The 19,543-nt window shown below is 44.6% G+C and overlaps 1 protein-coding gene across 3 annotated transcripts in view; it reads left to right on the forward strand.

Annotated features, from left to right (window-relative positions):
• Positions 1-2,176: 2,176 nt before the first annotated feature.
• Positions 2,177-19,543, forward strand: part of LOC109921453 (AP-2 complex subunit alpha-2-like) — an 89,216-nt gene continuing 71,849 nt past the window's right edge. For all 3 annotated transcript variants that reach the window (XM_048607091.1, XM_048607092.1, XM_048607093.1), the window contains exons 1-4: positions 2,177-2,265; positions 10,235-10,303; positions 13,107-13,249; positions 15,691-15,884. In XM_048607091.1, coding sequence (XP_048463048.1) covers positions 2,199-2,265; positions 10,235-10,303; positions 13,107-13,249; positions 15,691-15,884 — 473 coding nt within the window. In that variant the 5' untranslated portion in view covers positions 2,177-2,198. The remainder of the gene's footprint in view (positions 2,266-10,234; positions 10,304-13,106; positions 13,250-15,690; positions 15,885-19,543) is intronic.

Below are 19,543 nucleotides of genomic sequence, written 5' to 3' on the forward strand. Positions count from 1 at the left end.
TTGGCTCGGTGATCTAATGTAAGAGAGGATCACTACAGAGGCAACTGAAAGGACAATTTCAATCCTAGCGACAAAGGAGCCTATGAATTTCCTGGATTAGTCAATGGATGATTCACAGCATTGAAAAGAAATCAACGGCTATCTTTGCATTCCAGGAGGATCCTCGGTTGTTCTCAGTTTCAGAACAGCCAGATGTTAAGCTGAAATGGTGACTGGAAGGTTAAAATTACAGTGACCAAGTGGCACTTGGTCCAGTAGTGTGAACTGGTCATGATTTCCACGCATGCGCCAATGAATTGGAACACTGTGCTGTTGTTTGTTCAAAAGGAAGTCAATTGGTCTTGGAACAGAGTCTGAAAGTCCAGCGTGATCGCACTGGTGATAAAAACCTGCTGATCCAGTAGTCTTGACTCTGCTGGAGGCACATCATGCATAAGAAACTGGGGTTGTTAGCAGCTTTCTTGTTGACTGTTGAGAGCTCACTTTGAGCTCCAAACTAATCACGATGGACATCACATTGGTGCACACACTAGTGTGCACAGTGACCAGCTATAGCTGTGCAAGATGCCAATCCTTTTCTTATTCTTTCATGTGCTCTGGGCATTGCTGATATAGCTAGTATTTTTTTGTCTATCCCTAAGTGCACTTGAAAAGGAGGATTATTTATGAATGTGGATTTATTTAATTTCAGGGCATCATTTTAGAGCTCCAGCTTACACCACCTCTAGACCTCACTCAGTAACAGGGAGGACCTGCACCACCAGTGCTATTGAAAGAGATCACCAATTACCTCCAAGTTAATTGGTCAATTTCTTCTGTCTGTCGCAATTCCACAGGTGCTTGCTGCATTCTAAAATTGCTAAAATCCGCAGGGATTAGTTTGGCAAGAGCTGAAGCACATTTTAGTTTTTCATAGGCCAGTCACTGATGGAGAATGAACAGAGGACAGGTAGAGCAGGAAGTTGCTAAAAGGGGGAAGGGGAATGGGGAGGTGGAGGAAGTGTTGGAAGACAAGTCTTATCAGGAAGCCATGTGCACTTAGGATGTTCAGGCTGTGATTCACCCATCTGAACCACATTGATGGACAAAGTCATGCCAGTGCAGTTGTGATATTGCAGATTTTTAAGGAAAAACAAGTTGTTAAAAGAACATTTCTGTTTTAAAATCCATAAATTTAGAAATAACTTCTAAACTAAGTTTTAAAAGCCTTTTTGAGGTGGAAATCTGAGCAGACTGTTACATTGGCCTGGTTCAAAGACAATTGAACTGCATTATCGCAGCATCAAACACAAAGGGAAATATTTAGAATACAGTTAAACCGTGGACAATACAATAGGTCCTTTTGAATTAAATCTTCTGGGGAGAGAAAGGGGCCTCAGTGTAATTAAAGTTATTGACTAGTAGAAGAATGGTTTGTTTGAAATTAACAGAGTGCTTTGGTTAAAGGCAGAGTGCGAAAGCTATTTTGTGCAGAATCCCTAAGAACTCTGCAGTCAGCACCGGAGGGACTTACAAATAAGCTTCTACAAATTCATGGACCACTCTGACAGCATGCCTGGTCTGTGGCCTTGGGAATACCACAAGAACGATTATGGTGCTAGGGTCATATTTGAGCATGGACTGAAAAAAAAAATGAGAGAATGTACAAGTAACATTCAGGATAAATTGGTCATTTTCAGGTTGAAAAATGTAACTTGAGTGGCTGGAGGTGGAGTGCCACAGGAATCAGGTCTGAACTTCAATTACTTATAATGACTGGGATGAAGAGATTGAGGGCACTGCAATGTAAATTTGCTGATGACATAAGTAGAAGCAGGAAAGCGAGCTGTGAGAAGCATAGCAAGAGTCTTCAAAGGGAGTTGGATAAGTGAGTGGACAAGGATTTGGCAGCTTTGGGACAAAAGGATGTGTGAAGTTGTCTACTTTGGTCGGATTAAAGGAAAAGGATAGGTCAGAGTTAGGATAGAGTAGGTGGGTGGGGAGAAATGGGTGTTTTAGGGTGGAGCTGAGGAGACGGAGTGGGGATGTGAGGGGGAAGGGAGAAGAGGTGAGGGGGAAGGGAGAAGAGGTGAGGGGGAAGGGAGTGGAGTGGGCGATGGGGGAGGGGCCTGTTGTGGTTCGCGGGCTTTCCACGCGGCCGGCACGCGCTCCCTGGGAGTTTGTGGCGGCGCCAGCGGTGGGACCGTTATCCTGGGAAGATGCCGGTCGTGTCGAAAGGAGACGGGATGCGGGGTCTCGCTGTTTTCATCTCGGACATCAGAAACTGTGAGTGACCGGGGCCTAGAATCGGCAGTTCAACCGGGAGGGTCCCGTTCTCCCTATCATTCCCCCCACCCCAGCTCCAGGGTCAGCTCTTCCCCTTTCCGGCGTAAAAGAAAATTGTCTTTACCCCATCGATGGCTGACTAGTCTGATCACTCAGTTGATGCCAGGTTTGGAGGGACTATTTTACAGGAGAGATTGAGTAGCTTGGCCCTGATTAGGGGATTTGATGGGGTAGATGTGGAAAGGTTGCTTCCTCCTATGGGAGAGTCTGCTAGCAGCAGGCATAATTTCAGAATAAGTGGTTGCACATTTAGGACAGGGATGAGAATTTTTTTTTCTCTTAGATGATTATGAATCTTTGGAATCCTTTATTGTAGAGTGCTGTCAATGCTGGATCATTAAGGCTTAGACAGACAGACTTTTAATCAGTAATGGGTATCAAGTGGAACTGGACATTGTCAGATCAGCCATGAACATAGAATCATATAGTACAGAAGGGGCCCATCAGCCCATTGAGTCTGCACTGATAAAAAAACTATTGTAAATCTTCACTAGTTCCACATTCCAACATTTGCCTTCGGCCTTGAATGTTACAACATTTTAAGTGTTCAAACAAGTACTTTATAAGGGTTTGTGAGGTTTCTTGCCTCAGCTACTCTCCCAGGCAGTGCATTCCAGATCCTCACCACCCTCTGGGTGAAAAACATTTCCTCAAATCCGGTCTATCCCATTTTGCCTTTCACCTTAAAATTATGCCCCCTTGTAGCAGGTCCTTCAGCTAAGAGGAAGAGCTGCGTCCTCTTCACCCTATCCACGCCTTTCATAATCTTATACACCTCCATCTCAGCCTTCTCTGCTCTCAAGTAAACAACTTGAGTCTGTTCAGTGTCTTTTCATAGCTAAATGATCGAGAATGATATGTCTACAGAGTCAGTTTGGGTTGAGGTCCAGAACAAGAAAGGAGCAGTCACTCTGTTGGGGGTTTTTTACAGACCCCCTAATAGTTGCAGAGAAGTGGAGGAGCGAATTGGGAGGCAGATACGGAAAAGGTGCAGAAGTCACAGGGTTGTAGTCATGGGTGACTTCAACTTTCCAAATATTGATTGGAAACATTTTAGTTGTAATAGTTTAGATGGAGCAGATTTTGTCCAGTGCGTTCAGGAAGGATTCCTGGCAGACCATGTAGACAGACCAACACGAGGAGAGGCCACTTTGGATTTGGTGCTTGGCAATGAACCGGGCCAAGTGTTAGACCTGTTGTGGGAGAGCATTTTGGTGGTAGCGATCATAACTGTTACTTTTACAATAGTCACGGAAAAGGATAGGTGCATACAGCAGGGTAAGGTTTATAATTGGGGGAAGGGTAATTACAATTCCGTTAGGCAAGAACTGGGTAACATAAAATGGGAACAGATGCTGTCAGGGAAGAGCACTATTGAAATGTGGAGATTGTTTAAGGAATGCATACTGCGTGTGCTCGATATGCTTGTCCCTAGCAGGCAGGGAAGATGTGGTCGCGTGAGGGAGCCTTGGTTCTCGAGAGGTCGGACGACTGGTTAAGAGGAAGAAGGATGCTTATGTAATGTTTAGGAAACAAGGATTGGAAAAGGCTCTAGAGGGATATAAGTTATCCAGAAAGGAGCTGAAGAAAAGGCTTAGGAGAGCTATAAGGGGGCATGAGAAAACCTTGGCAGATAGGATCAACAAAACTCCAAGGCTTTTTACACGTATGTGAGGAATAAGAGAATGACCAGAGAAAGGGTAGGGCCGATCAAGGATTGGAAAGGGAATTTGTAAACAGAGCCTAAAGAGAAAGGAGAGGTCCTTAATGAATACTTTTCTTTGGTATTCACAACTGAGAGGGACCTAGTTGTAGAGGAGGACATTGTGAAACAGGCTGGTAGGCTAGAGGAGGTGGATGTTAGTAATGAAGATGTACTAGGAATTTTGAGGAACTTGAAGATAGATAGGTCCCCTGGGCCTGATGGGATTTATCCAAGGATTCTATGGGAAGCGAGGGAAGAGATCGCAGGGCCTTTGGTGATGATCTTTTTGTCCTCACTGTCCACGGGTGTAGTGCCGGAAGATTGGAGAGAGGCAAACGTCATTCCCTTGTTCAAAAAAGGGAATAGGGATAACCACAGAAATTACAGGCCAGTTAGACTTCAGTGGTGGGCAAATTATTGGAAAGGGCTCAGAGATAGGACTTATGATCACTTGGATAGGCACTGTTTGATTCATGATAGTCAGCATGGATTTGTGAGGGGTAGATCATGCCTCACGGACCTTATTGAATTCTTTGAAGAGGTGACCAAACACGTGGATGAAGGTAGAGCAGTGCATGTGGTATACATGGATTTAAGTAAGGCGTTTGATGAGGTTCCCCATGGTAGGCTCATGCAGAAAGTAAGGAGGCATGGGATAGGGGGAAATGTGGCAGATTAGATTCAGAATTGGCTGACCCTTAGAAGACAAAGGGTGGTAGTGGATGGAAAATATTCAACATGGTGCTCAGTTACGACTGATGTACCACAAGGATCTGTTCTGGGTCCTCTTCTATTTGTGATTTTTGTAAATGATTTTGATGAAGGAGTGGAAGGGTGGATTAGTAAGTTCGCGAATGATACGAAGGTGGGTCGAGTTGTGGATAGTGCGGAGGGCTGTTCTAGGTTACAAAGGGACATTGACAGGATGCAGAGCTGGGCTGAGAAGTGGCAGATGGAGTTTAACCCTGAAACGTGTGAGATGATTCATTTTGGAAGGACAAACTTGAAAGCAGAATACAGGGTTAACGGAAAGATTCTTGGCAGTGTGAAGGAGCAGAGGGATCTCGGGGTTCATGTGCACAGTTTTCCCTGAAAGCTGCCATCCAGGTGAATAGAGTTGTTAAGAAGGCGTATGGTGTGTTAGCTTTCATTAATCGAGGGACTGAGTTCAAGAGCCGTGAAGTTATGCTCCAGCTGTACAAAAGCCTGGTTCAGCCACATCTGGAGTATTGTGTCCAGTTCTGATCGCCTCATTACAGGAAAGATGTGGAAGCATTGGAAAAGGTGCAGAGGAGATTTACCAGGATGTTGTGTGGAATGGAGGGAAGGTCTTGTGAGAAAAGGTTGAGAAAGCTAGGGCTTTTCTCTTTAGAATGACGAAGGATGAGAGGTGACTTGATAGACGTGTATAAATGATCAGAAGTCTAGATAGAGTGGACAGCCAAAGACTTTTTCCTCGGGTGCCGGTAGCTATTACGAGAGGGCATAGTTTTAAAGTGAGTGGAGGTAGATACAGGGGAGACGTCAGAGGTAGGTTCTTTACTCAGAGAGTGGTAGGGGTGTGGAATGCATTGCCGGAGAGGGTAGTGGAGTCGACTTCATTAGTGGCATTTAAGCGGCTATTAGATAGGCATATGGATGATAGTATAAGGTAGGGGTGTAGGTTAGATAGACCTTAGGTTTCGGGTAAAAGTTCGGCACAACGTTGTGGGCCGAAGGGCCTGTACTGTGCTGTACTGTTCTATATGCTATGTTCTATGCTAAACTGCTGCATCCTCATGTACATCCTCTTCCCCCATCCAGTGTAATCACATCCTATAGTGCAGTGACGAGAACTACACACAGTACCCTGGCTGTGGCATGATGAAAATTCTACATAGCTCCACATAACCTCTTTGCTCTTGCAATCTATACCATGACTGATGTCCCATATTCTTTCTTAACTGCCCTGTTAACTTAGCCAGCCACCTTCAGGGATTTGTGGACAATCACCCAAAATTCCTCTGTTCCTCTGAGCTTCCTAATGTCTTGCCATTCATTGAGTACTCCCTTGTCTAGTTACTTCTTCCCAAATGCATCACCCCTCTCTTGTTAAGGTCAGCTTCCACCTGCTACTGATCTGCCCATCTGACCAATTCATTTATATCCTCCTTTAACCTAAAACTTTCCACCTCACTCGACCACTGGTCAATTCTTGTCTCATCCAAAAACTTTTTATCAGCCCCCTGACATTTTCATCGCTATCATTTAAGAATATCACAAACAATAAGGGACCCAGCACTTATCATTGTGGTACACCACTGCACATCAGGCTGCGGTCACACAAACACCCTTACACTACCACCCTCACTGAATGATGGAGCAGATTTGATGGGCTGAACACTTCTGCTCCAATATCTTATACTGTTAAGTCACGATTGTGATGGAATTCACTTCATTACCTGGAGGAACCGGGTAAAGGAATTGACCCCGACTGAATGTTGCAGACTGGTACTTTCCAAGCTCTAGGACTACATGCTGAGGGATGCACTAAAGCTTGAGGCAGCTGCTGCCAAGGTGCAGTGGGGAAAGACCACTGTCTGAGGTCCTTCTGCCAAAGTTAAATAGGGGTCCATACAGTTATCAGACCCTCCTGGTGCTCAAATGCATGTAAATATAATCTTGTTCAAATAAGAGATGCCCTTGGTTTGTGTGTTGGACAGAGTCAGCTCCTACGTTTGTTTGTTTCCTTGATACGCTCCTATACAGAACCGAACTTCATTTGTGACTATGTATGTATAAGGATATTTTTTATGAATAAAGTATATTTTTGAAATTAAAAAAGGCCTGGAGGAGCCAGGTTATTAGAATCCATATGTATAACCCCCACATCCCGGCAGCAGATGTCCTAACCTACCAATCCTGCACTGTAGGGATTCTGTGAGACTGGAAGGTTTGAGATGGGCGGCACGGCGGGTCAGTGGTTAGCACTGCAGCCTCACAGCACCAGGTTCGATTCCAGCCTTAGGCGACTGTCTGTGTGGAGTTGGCACATTCTTCCTGTGACTGCATGGGTTTCCTCCCGCAGTCCAAAGATGTGCAGGTAAGGTGGATTGGTTGTGCTAAATGGCCCACAGTGTCTAGGGTGGGGATGCAGAAATAGGGTAGGGGTGGGTCTGGGTAGGATGTTATTTGGGGGCTCAGTGTGGATTCGATGGGCTGAATAGCCTGCTTTCACACTGTAGGGATTCTATGATTCTATGTATGTACAGCTAGAAGGAGGCAGCACCCACCTAGTGGATCCCTTTGGAATCTGGACCAGCAAGCAGCAAGTCTAGGTGATCTTGAAGGTGGTCGCTAGCAGGAACATCCTCTGCCTGCCTTCCAGCTATGTGGTCAGAGGGAGTCGAGGCTACCTGACGTATGCGGTAGAGTGTGCTGAACCTGCGGGAGATCAGGGCACATGGCAGCAGACTGCAAAGTGACCCTTCATAGGAACTGCCAACAGGAGGGGCACCTGATAAGGACTGCTGGAGTCCAAGAGCTCCAACCTGTGTAGGGAAGCAGGCCACCTGTACAAGGCCTGTCTAAGATGTTGCGGGGAGGGGGTGGTTTGTGGGTGGCAGTGTGCCACGTATTCTCAGATGGCCGGAGAACTGTGGACCCTGAAAGGATGTAAGGTGCCACCCTCCAGCAAGAAAACTAAAATGAGGGGCACCAAAAGGAGGGACAGGCTGGAGAGGAGTCATAGTTCATAGAAATGTACAGCAGGGACCTCCACTTGAACAGACAGTCACTGGAGGAGGATGAAGTGAAGGAGGCGGGGGAATGGATACCAGTGAGAAACAACTGGAAAGGGGAAACATTTTGGGCCTGTTGGTTCCACAGCAAAACAGTGAGAGGAAGCTGCATGATGGACACATAAGCAGCCCCTCTGATGATGACGTGGAGAAGGACGGCCACCAACAAAAACAAAACAGGCACAGCATCACGAGGGAGAGGGAGAGGAGCACTTCCCAACCCTGAAATGCTGGATGTTGTGAGGGGCCTGGTGAAACTCAAGCTCCAGCTGCTGGGAATTGAGGGGTACTCACTACATTACAGCTCTGGGCAACTTGGTGCAGCAATGCTGCAAATAAGGAGCAGAGCACCCCAGTCTGTTTGTTGGACTCAGAATTGGACCTTCCTAGCTTCTTTCTCATGCAACAACACCGGATCAGGGCAAACCCCCAGGGAGGAACAGGACGGCTACCTGACTGCTGAGAGTTTCCAGCAGTTTGCCCACACTGCAGGGATGCGGGGAGTCCCCCAGTGTCAAGACTGCAGGTGAACGGACATTGGATCTACGGGTAATTCTATAAACTCTCATAATGGGTTTAAAGTTGCCAGTATTAATGTGCGTAGTGTTAAATCCACTACATGCTGTGTTTTCCATGTTGGGTTACCTGGCCAACGTCAAAGCAGACCTCCTGTTTCTGCAGGAGTGGGGATAATGCACCTCAGCAGCTACAGGAAATGGTCGAACTTATGGGCCCACGGTCCTTTGATTTGGGCGGGAATGGGGAATGATTGCCATTCCTCAGGCCTGGGTATTCAGATGCGAGGAGGCACCTTCACCATCTCCAAAGTTAAGGAGGTGGTGGGTGGGTGCCTTCCCGCTCCCAACAGTAAGGCTCCCTTGAGACTAATTAACATGTACACCCAGGTGGTAAAGAGTCAGCGGCTGGCTGTCCTGCAGCAGCTCCCACTGCTGCTGATGATATCTAGGCCGGTCATTCTGGTCAGAGACTTCAACTGCATCATTAATGAAGATGGACGATCCGGAGGGCCTGACAACCAACTGGACGCCGCATTCAGATTCCTGATGGGAGCAGTTAAGGTTGCCGAGCTGCATGTCATCTTTAGTACCCCCGCACATGGAGTGCAGCATAGAGACACCTGATTGTGGCCTGACAGGCTCAAGGATCAATTTCCTGTTTGTGTCCTCATGTTCTTGGTCAAGCCAGTGTTCCTTAATGACCACTGCCTCCTGCTGGCAACTGTCGCCTACAGAATGACCATCCGGCCAGCAAGGGAACATGGAAGCTGAACGTGAAACTGTTGACCCCAGAAAACATTGAGAAGAACTGTGAAGCCCCTTGTGGACATGGTCCATCTTTGACCTCCAGGTGATGTGGACGATAGCTCGAGTAAGCGCAGTGTGCAGTTTCAGTGAATAAGCCAGACCTGCACCATGTACAACACTAAGCACACCTCACACCTGATGACCAGGTTTTTACCTGCAATGGAGACAGAGCAGTGCTCCCATCTGCCCAGATTCTGCCTCACCTTGGTAATACTCTCCCAGGTTTTTATGCATATTCAGGCCCCTCCGAACCGTATTCACAGTACCTTCAGATAATCTGACCTGATGGTGAAGGGTGTAAAGAATTGTTCAGTCCAGTTCCTAAAGAACATGGTCTTGGTCTTGTTCTTGCCTCAATTTACCTTGGCTTCCAAGGCCAATTTGAACTGGTTGCAGATGCTCATGAGTCTATGCACTGACAATGGATCCAAGCAGAAAATGGTGACATCATACATGTACAGGGAGGCTTTGACCTGCAAGCTCCGCTACTCTGAATCGTCACCCCTCTCAGGCTCACACCCTCCTGGTGGACTCGGCAGAAGGCTGTATACAACACATAAATGAGGCAGGAGAGACTAAGCAGGAATCTGGGTGTGGTGTCCAGTTTGCTGTCAGCCCCTCTGGATCATCTAGCCACGTGGATGATGCAAATGAAGTGTCCAGCCCGAATGACTGGCCTGAACATTGCCAGCAGCATGGAGAGCTACTGAAGGATGGCCAGGCACTTGCTCTTTACTGCAGAAGCAGAGTTGGCAGCTAATTCGTTGCTCCACTTAGTGCTTTGCCATCGACACAAGACCTTGATAGGTAGAATAGAAAGATAGAAACTTCTTCCAGAAAGAACATACGGCGGTGTGCACAATCGCTAGTTATTCAATCTTTGATTAGTAACAGTGTATGAGCAGCAGGAGCAGCAGATGGACAACAGAATCAAAGGTTTAAGATGAAATTTCTTCCCCAACCCCAAGCATTGTGTTCAACCTTAACTCTACAGATCTCTCACATGTACACATGGAACTCAGGAAAGTAATGTTTGTATTGAAGTTTCATCGTGTACATTCCTCTTGAACAAATACTTAGCCTTGTATTCTTCCTCACAGGCAAAAGCAAAGAAGCAGAAATAAAACGAATTAACAAAGAATTGGCAAACATCCGGTCCAAGTTTAAAGGTAAGCTTCCAGAGCAGAGGATGATAGCAGCATAGAGACTATTGTAATGCACCAGGTACTTTAAAAGCAAAAGTTCAAATTGGAACTAGCACAAGCGAAAGAAAAGTCTCCAGGAAAGTTATTGATTTTCCAGGAATTTGCTTTGGGCCAAAAGTGGTCCTAATCCCCTCCAGTGTGTTTGCCCCTGCATGTTCTCTCTATTGACTTGATAAGCTTTAATTGAGAAACAATTGCTACTCATTTCATAATCTCATTCCCATCTAGTGCTGGACCATGTGATGCCAGAAGAACGACCCACATGGGTTAGACACAGTAAACCTTACTGTACTCTTTTAAAGTGAAAGTAAAGCTTCCTCTGCATGCCCCCATCAAACACCCCTGGGACAAGTACAGCATGGGGTTAGATATAAAGATCCCCTGACAATGCTCTCATCAAATGTTCCCAGGTAGCACTCTCAGAAGAGGTACAGCACAATGTTAGATAGAGTAAAGCTACCTCTACTCTTTTAAATAAAAAGTAAAGCACTCTCAGCACTGTCCTTATCAGACACTCCTAGATAGGTCCAGCACAGGGTTAAAAACTGAGTGATGCTCCCTCTACTCTTGTAAATGAAAAGTAAAGCTCTCTCTACGCTATCCCAATCAAATACACCCTGCAGAGAGATAACACGAGGTACAGCACAGAGTGAGAGAAGAGTAAAGCTGCTTCTACTCTTTTAAACTGAAATCAAAGCTCACTCTACACTATCCTCATCAAACCCTCTCAGCAGAGGGACAGCACAAGGTTAGATACAGAGTAAAGTTACCTCTACTCTTTTTAAACTAAAGGTAAAACACCTTTGACAATGTCTCAATCAGACACTCTCTACACCAATTTGCATGTGACTCAGGTAATAATCTAGAGATTATAACAGTTGAGGTTCTGCTATTCAGTTGAGCGCCTAGCTCTTCATACTTTGTGCAGATCTTCTGTTTTAGTTCTTTCATTAGTATCTCTGTGGATCACAATGACTGCATCCTCCCCTTCCCACTACGAGTTCCTTTCTGTCCCTGAGCAGGTTTTCCAAATCCTGACACTGGGCAGGCAACACAGCCACATGGACTCTTGCTGTCTGCAGCATGGTGTCACCCATTTCTCCCTCCCTACCCTTCACCTTCACTTCATTATAATTTACTACTACATTCCTTGTTGCTTCCCCTACTTGAATGGCTTCCTGTATCGCAGTGCCATGACCAGTTAGCTCATCCATGCTGCAGCTCCTATTCTCATCCAAACAGGCTGAGAAAACCACAAACCTATTGGACAATTCCAGAGACTGACACTCCTTCAATTGTTCCCTGTGTGTTTACTTACTGGACTCATCCACAGTCACATCAACCTGCTCCTGACCACTGAACAAACCAGAAGATCCTATACTATGTGGTGTGGCTTTTTCCTAATACAAAATATCCAGATAACATTCCCCATCCCAGACACGTCACCGTATTTGTTGTTGAGACGTCACCTTATTAAATCTGAGCTGCAGTTGCTCAAACTTCCAACACATTACTGCAGATGTGGATTATGATGGAATCCAGGAGCTCCTGCGTGCTACAGTCTTGACACATCACTAGTCTTGCCTGTCTTAATGAGTTTTAACTATGTAATTATACTTAACTTAAAATTTATGTTTTGATATATTTTATTAATTTTACAACCAAACGGATACTGGTGTTAAAATTTAAGAATAGATAAGACCTTAAATGATTAACAGAGACTCCCTAAACAGCTAGCTCCTTTCTCTGGGTTAGAGCAAGAACCAATTCCAATCAGCTTCAATGAATTTAGCTCTATCTCTGACTACTTTCCTCAGTGTTCTCACCTTGGCCCCTCTTCTATGTGATGATGACTGCCTTTCACAAATCAACATGTGTGATAGAATACTCCCCAATTGCTTGGATGGGTGCATCTCCAACAACACTCAAGTAGCTTGACACCATCCAGGACAAAGCACCCCCTTGATTTGAACTCCACGGAACTCATTGAATATTTACTGCCATCACCAAGGAAGCACAGTGGCAACAATGTGTATGAAAAGCAGTGTTAGTGAGCTGATCAGGAATGGTGAGGTCTATGAAACAGAAATAGGGGATCGGGGAAGGTGAGGTTATGAAACGGGATGAGTGAGGGTGAGATCTGTGAGACAGAGGTAGGGAGGGTGAGGGGCATGAGATACTGTTAGTGAGGGGATCAGGGAGGGTGAGATGTATGAGACAGAGATAGTGAGGGGATCAGTGAGGACGAGGTGTATGAGACACTGTTAGTGAAGGGATCAGGGAAGGCAAATTGTATGAGACGCTGTTGGTGTGAGGATGAGGGAGAGTAAAGTGTATGAGACACTGTGCGTGAGGGAATACAGGTGATGAAGGTTTAAGAGGCTTTGGGAACTCTCGGCTGCAGGTTTTCACTTTGCTGCAACTACCTATGGAATTTGCATTTCTTCACTGGGAACCTGCCCGATGTGCTGCCAGTCTGGCCGTTTCTGCTCTGTAGAGGTTTGGAACATGGTCGTAGGTAAACGTCACTGTGTTGTTGCGGTGGCCATCTGGTGTAAGGGGCTCTTGCTGGAAGTTGTGCAGTGACTGCTGTATAGGACTTGTATAATTTACATTTCTTCTCCATTTTTATGTGCATTTTTATAGTCAGGTCAGTCAGGGTACCACATTTACATTTTCCTCATGTGTTTCAGGCATTGTTTTGTGTGGGAAGTGAATACATTTCAAAATGACCTGTTTAAGAAGTGTTCTTTGCTTTGATTTGTAGGTGACAAAACATTGGATGGCTACAACAAGAAAAAATATATCTGCAAACTTCTGTTCATCTTCCTCCTTGGTCATGACATTGATTTTGGTCACATGGAGGCAGTTAACCTGCTCAGTTCAAATAAATATACAGAGAAGCAAATTGTAAGTGGGACAGCAGTCACTGCCTTTTTATGGTCGAACAGATTATCATCATAATAATAGTAAGCACAACAGAAACTCTGTCTTTCAAAAGCATGGCACTGAATGGTAGTGTTTGGCAGGGAATCTGTACCTTGACAAGTACAAGGTGGCATTTTGTGTGGGCATGCTTGGTTATGATTATTCCTGTTGCATAGATTTCTGATATCCTGTGAATCCACAGGGGAATGTATGTTCTTTTTCTGCCTGTTCACTTTGTGACAATGTGGACTTGCATTAGGCTCTTGCAAGTCCAAAACCACATGCAGAAAGGTCAAGGCGGTAAGGTGATGGTGATAGTGACATACAATCACGTGAGCTTCTTGGTGCATTTAATGTGCTGGGTTAGAACATAGAACATAGAACTGTACAGCACAGTACAGGCCCTTCGGCCCACGATGTTGTGCCGAACTTTTACCCTAAACCTAAGGACTATCTAACCTCCACCCCTACCTTATACTATCATTCATATGTCTATCTAATAGCCGCTTATATGCCCCTAATGAGGCCGGGATGGTGGATTAGGTGGGTTATAGGAGGATGGGTCTGGGTGGGATGCTCTGAGGGTCAGTGTGGCCTTGTTGGGCCAAAGGGCCTGCTTCCACACTGTAGGGACTCTATTCTTATTCTTAAATATCGTAGTTCCAAGTACTGACCCATGCTGTAAGTTCATCTGCCTTATTTCTGATACTTCTAGCATTGAAGTATACACACTTCAAACCATCCCTGTGTCCACAATTACGCTTCATCGACCGCATTTCTTTATTAACAACCTCACTTCCTATGGTGTCTGTTGGAAGGCTGAGTACCTCATCCTCTGAATTACAAATCTGGTTCCCCTGTTAGGTTGTTGAATGAAGACTAACAATCCTATAAACAAGCGTTGCCCATTTAGCATAACCCTCGTGCATAAAAAGCTTTTACAAACAGATGTCAGACCGATTCTGCAGCTGTCATGGACCATCCTCCTGACTGCTTTGTAGACAGAGAGGGGATTGAGGTCCTGCAGGCAGAAATTTTCAAATGATATGCTAAATAACAAGAGGTGATAGAAGGAAAATCTTCTTCTGCAGCGAATGTTTAAGATCTAGATTGCATGACCCGAGAGTGGATTCAGTCATAGTTTTCAAAGGGCATTGGATTATTAGCTGAAGAGAAAACATTTGTAAAGCTACAGGGAAAAGGTGGGTGAGACTAATTGAGAGAGTATTGAAACAAGCTGGCATTGACCCAGCCAGCCGAACGGTATCCTATGCTCCAGCGTTCTGTGATTTTTTTTTTGCCGTTTTTCCCAATTGTGATAACGTAAATGTCCGAGAGGTTTTAGTCTGTGTTAGTGGAAACATGTGGGATGATTGTTGATGCCTGTTTGTGCTAGACACAATAATGGCTTGTGCTCCTGAGATGTTCTGTCCAAATCTGTGCTCCCACTCCCCGACAGTCTCTTTTGCTGTCACCTGCTGCTCCCTTAGCCTGTCCTTAATTCAAGAACTCTATCACTCTCCATCTTGTCATTCTTTCTCACTCAGTAATTCACAAATCTGTATTCCACAATCATCAACCTTCACCCTTCTGCATTTCACCCCATGCCTCAACCTAATCATCTCTTTTCGATACCACCCATTACAATCATGCACGGAGTTCTTGTAGTTCTCTTGAAATCTGTGATCATGCCTCCTTTCATGTTATGCCCCAGGATTTTCTACAACGATACTGGATCCCTAAAGCTTTCTCCTATGCCAGTCTTCCAAGAACCATAAACCTGGATTCACATAGAAGGGAATCCCTTCCCAGCTTTCTGAACTGTCCCTGTTGTTGTGAAGACCCAGATTCACCATCTCAGTATGGCTCTCCAACTCCCCATTGCTCCCTTTTGGCTTTATATTCTAGGCCTGGAACAAAAGAAGTAAAATGACAGATAAATGAGCTTTTAATAAAAGCCATGGAGATTGTGAACATTTTGTCTGAACTTAACCTTAAGCAGTCTTTAACACTCATACAATGCTTAGAATAATTCAAATTGCAATTTTACAAATAATGGCAAAACTCTGAATTACATGTAACCAAACAGGGCATCTGGTTACTCCCAGTGAGCAAGCAGCATGAGATCGACCAGTGAATACAACAAATTAGTCTTTTAATATCAGATTAAATTAATTATCATTAATCTGTAGGTGAGTCTGAGTGACAGGCTCCTCATTCTTTGGTGAGTAATGATCATCCATCCAATGTTCCTGCTTAATGCCTTTGTGAAGACTGCAGGATGGATTTAAAGACCCCTAGCTCAGAGTCAGTGAGTTTGAGAGATGCCAGAATATAATGATCAAGCTGACAGTGTCAGGTGCTAATAAACAGGTTCTGAACTTAATGTACCTTTTCTCTAACTGTCTCTTAAATAATTGCAGGGTTACCTTTTTATCTCGGTCTTAGTGAATTCAAACAGTGAGTTGATGCATTTAATAAACAATGCCCTCAGGAATGACCTGGCCAGCCGTAACCCTATCTTCATGGGCCTGGCCCTACACTGCATCGCAAATGTTGGAAGCAGGGAGATGGCAGAAGCTTTTGCTGGTGAAATTCCAAAAATACTGGTTGCTGGGTAAGTGCCACTGTGAAAATAAATTGCATTTTTGAAAGGGCAGATTTTATACCCCGTGTATAATATTTTGCAACAGTGCTATCACAGTGTATGGATCCAGATATCTGCCTTGCTTTATCATTGACTTTGTTTTGTGTCGGCATATTGCCTTAAACAGAATTGAAAAGTAGTAGTAGTCTGTTACCTGGAATATTTAGTCATGCATTGCTTCACTTATTTTTTCCAAAAACTTTGAGTTTCAAAAAAAGAAGTTTATTTTTAGTTAAGTCCTTGCCCCTCACCCTGTTCTCATCATCTTCAGTGTATGCTGGGTTAGGATTCCACAGACACAAGTTGATTTGCAGTCGGACCTTTATGTATGAGGCCAGATATTGTCAGTGATTGCTGAGGGAAGAGGGACAGCCAAGATCAGTCCTGTAGTAGTTCCTGTGCTCACTGCATTTTTTTTCTCTTCCCTGGGAAACACTGGCAAGTGATCAGGATTGGGAATGCTTCTTCCCTGTTATAGTGCTATCATAGTGCAGTAAGACTAACTGTGGCTCCACACCATTCTCCAATAAGGTGTTGCTGTGAAGAGACTGTACCCATAACCTGCTGGTCTATATGGCTGAGCTAAAGAGGTGAGGTGAGAATGACTGCTTGTGTCAGTAATAAAAATGGAGTCAATGGGAATCAGGGAAGCTCTCCACTCATTGGAATCATACCTGGCACATAGGAAGATGGTTGTGGTTGTAGAATGGCTAAAAGGGGCATGAAATGTCCTTGGCAAGTTGGATTAAGGAAAATCCCAAGGCGTTTTACACATATATTTTACATCTAGGAGCAAAAGCGTAATTAGGGAAAGAGGAGGTTCACTCCAGGACAGAGGAGAGAATTTATGTATCAAACTAGAGGGATATGGGTGAGGTCCTTAATGAGTACTTTGTATCGGTATTCACCAAACGGGAGGACATGGATGATGTTTAATGTTTTAATGAAGATTTGTAGCTCGGGTTGTGGTTTGAGTTGTTGTTTGGTTTGCCGAGCTGACTGGTTTTCATGCATACATTTCGCCTCCCTTCTAGGTGACATCATCAGTGCTGTCTAGTCTCTGTTGAAGCGCTTTTGTTCTGTCCCGGTCTGAATTTATATGGTTCGGTCTAACATCGTGGGTAGTCTTGTTTCTGGTTTTGTACTATAGTGTTTTATAGATGGGGTCAATTTCAACATGTATGTTTATCACACCGGTGGTTGAAAGCCAGGCCACCCTAGTAACCATCCCAGCACCTACAAACAGAGCTGTGTCAAGACTCTGCTTAAACGAGCGATGACAAACTGCAACACCCCGGAGCTGCACAAAAACGAAAAGGAACACCTATAAAATGTGTTTACAAGCAATGGGTATCCCAACAGATACGTCTACCAATTCCTGGCAAATAAATGGCACCAAGAAGACACTGTATGCCCCAACACCCTGGCCACCAGACCTTTATATTAGAAACACATCAGAACTGACTACCAAGACTCCTCCGACCTCTTGGAATAAGGATAGCACACAAACCAATAGCCACACTTCGCCAATTACTCTCAAAGATGAAAGACCCCATACCCACATGAGCAGGACAAGCGTGATATACAAAATGCCACGCAACAACTGCGAGAAACACTACTAGGACAGATGGCAGAAACTCACCACCAGGATACATGAACACTAACTCGCAGCAAAACAGCACGACCAACTTTCCTTCATTTCAATACGCTCCAACATAGAAGGACATCAGTTTAACTGGGACAAATTTACAGTACAAGCAAAACAAACACTAGCACGAGAATTCCAAGAGGCCTGGCTTTACTGAGGGAGGCAAAGGAGGAGATTGCTGGGGCCTTGACAGACATCTTTGTGTATTCTTTACCACACGTGATGTCTCAGAAGATTGGAGAATAGTCAGTGTTGTTCCTTTGTTTAAGAGGGGCAACGGGAATAATCCAGGAAATTACAGGCTGGTGAGCCTTCCGTCAGTAGGAGGGAAATTACTGGAGAAGATCCTTAGGTATATAATTTATTTGCATTTGGAAAAGAATGGACTTGTTAGGGATAGTCAGAATGGCTTTGTGCAGGGGCGATCTTGTCTCAATTTTATTGAGATTTTTGAGGAAATGGCAAAGATGACTTATGAGGGTGAGGTAGTGGATATTGTCTACATGGACTTTACTAAAGCCTTTGACAAGTTCCGTCAAGGTAGGCTGGTCTAGAAGATGAAATTACATAGGATCCACAGTCATTTGGCAAGTTTGATACAAAACTGGCTTGGTCATGTCGTTCCGACTGGAGATCTGTGACCTGTGGTACCGTAAGGATCAATGCTGGATGTCTGTAGTTTATAATATATTACAATGACTTGGATGAAAATGGAGGTGGTCTGATTAGTAAGTTTGCAGATGACAGTCAAGCTGGTGGAGTTGTGGATAGTGAGGAAGATTGTCGAAGGATTCAACAGGATATTGTCCAGTTGGAAAGTTGGGCAAAGAAATGGCAGATGGAGTTTAATCCTGACAAATGCGAAACGATGCATTTTTGGAGTTCAAATGCAAGAGGAAAGTATAGCAGGAATGTTGATATATGGAGGGATCTTGGGGTCTCTATCCCCCTGAAAGTTGCAGTACAAGTTGATATGATGGTAAAGAAGACGTGATTGCCTTCTTTGGTCAGGGCATTGAGTATAAAAGTTGGCAAGTTATATTGCAGCTATATACACTTTAGTTATGCCACATTTGGAGTATTATGTGTGGTTCTGGTCGCCACACTATGGGAAGGATGTGGAAACTTTGAGGGGTTGCAAAAGAGGTTTGCCAGCATGTTGCCTGGTTTGGAACAGCACTTTCCAAACCCATGGCCACGTCCATCTAGAGGAAGGAAGGTAGCAGATACATGGAAACACCAACCCCTGCAAGTTCCCCTCCAAACCACTAACAATTTTGACTTGGAAATATATTGCTGCTCCTTTAGTGTATTAGTTATAAGGAGAGGTTGGACAAATAGGGATTGTTTTTGCTATGCTGTCGGAGACTGAGGGGTAAGCTGATAGAATTATGTAAAATTGTGAGAGGCTTAGATAGGGTGGATAGTTGGAGTCTTTTTCCCATGGTGAAAATATCAAACACAAAGGGATATACATTTAAGGTGAGAGGGGGAAAGTTGAAAAGGCCTGTGCAAGGCAAATTTTTACACAGAGGCTGGTAGATACCTGGAACACATTGCCAGGGGAAGTGGTAGAAGGAGATACCTTGGTAACATTTAAGAGTCATTTGGACAGATACATGGACAGGCAGAAAATAGAGGGATATGGACCATGTGCAGGCAGAAGGGATTAGTATAGAGTGGCATCATGGTTGGTACAGACATAGTGGGCTGATGGGCCTGTTCGTGTGCTGTCCTGTTCTGTATTCCTCAGATGCTGAAGCAGTCCATGGTCTATTGCAACAAGACCTGGACACTATCCAGGCTTGGGCTGACACATGGCAAATAACATTCACAATGCACAATTACCAGGCAATAAACATACCAGGTAATGCGAAAGGGCTTGTTCCTGTGCTTTACTGTTCTTTGTTCTTTAAGAGAGAATCTAATCATTGTCATTTGACATTCAATGGCATTACCATCACTGAATTTCCCCCATTAT

This window comes from Rhincodon typus, chromosome 17 (genome assembly GCF_021869965.1).
Source record: "Rhincodon typus isolate 14 chromosome 17, sRhiTyp1.1, whole genome shotgun sequence".
NCBI classification, from domain to species: Eukaryota; Metazoa; Chordata; class Chondrichthyes; order Orectolobiformes; family Rhincodontidae; genus Rhincodon; species Rhincodon typus.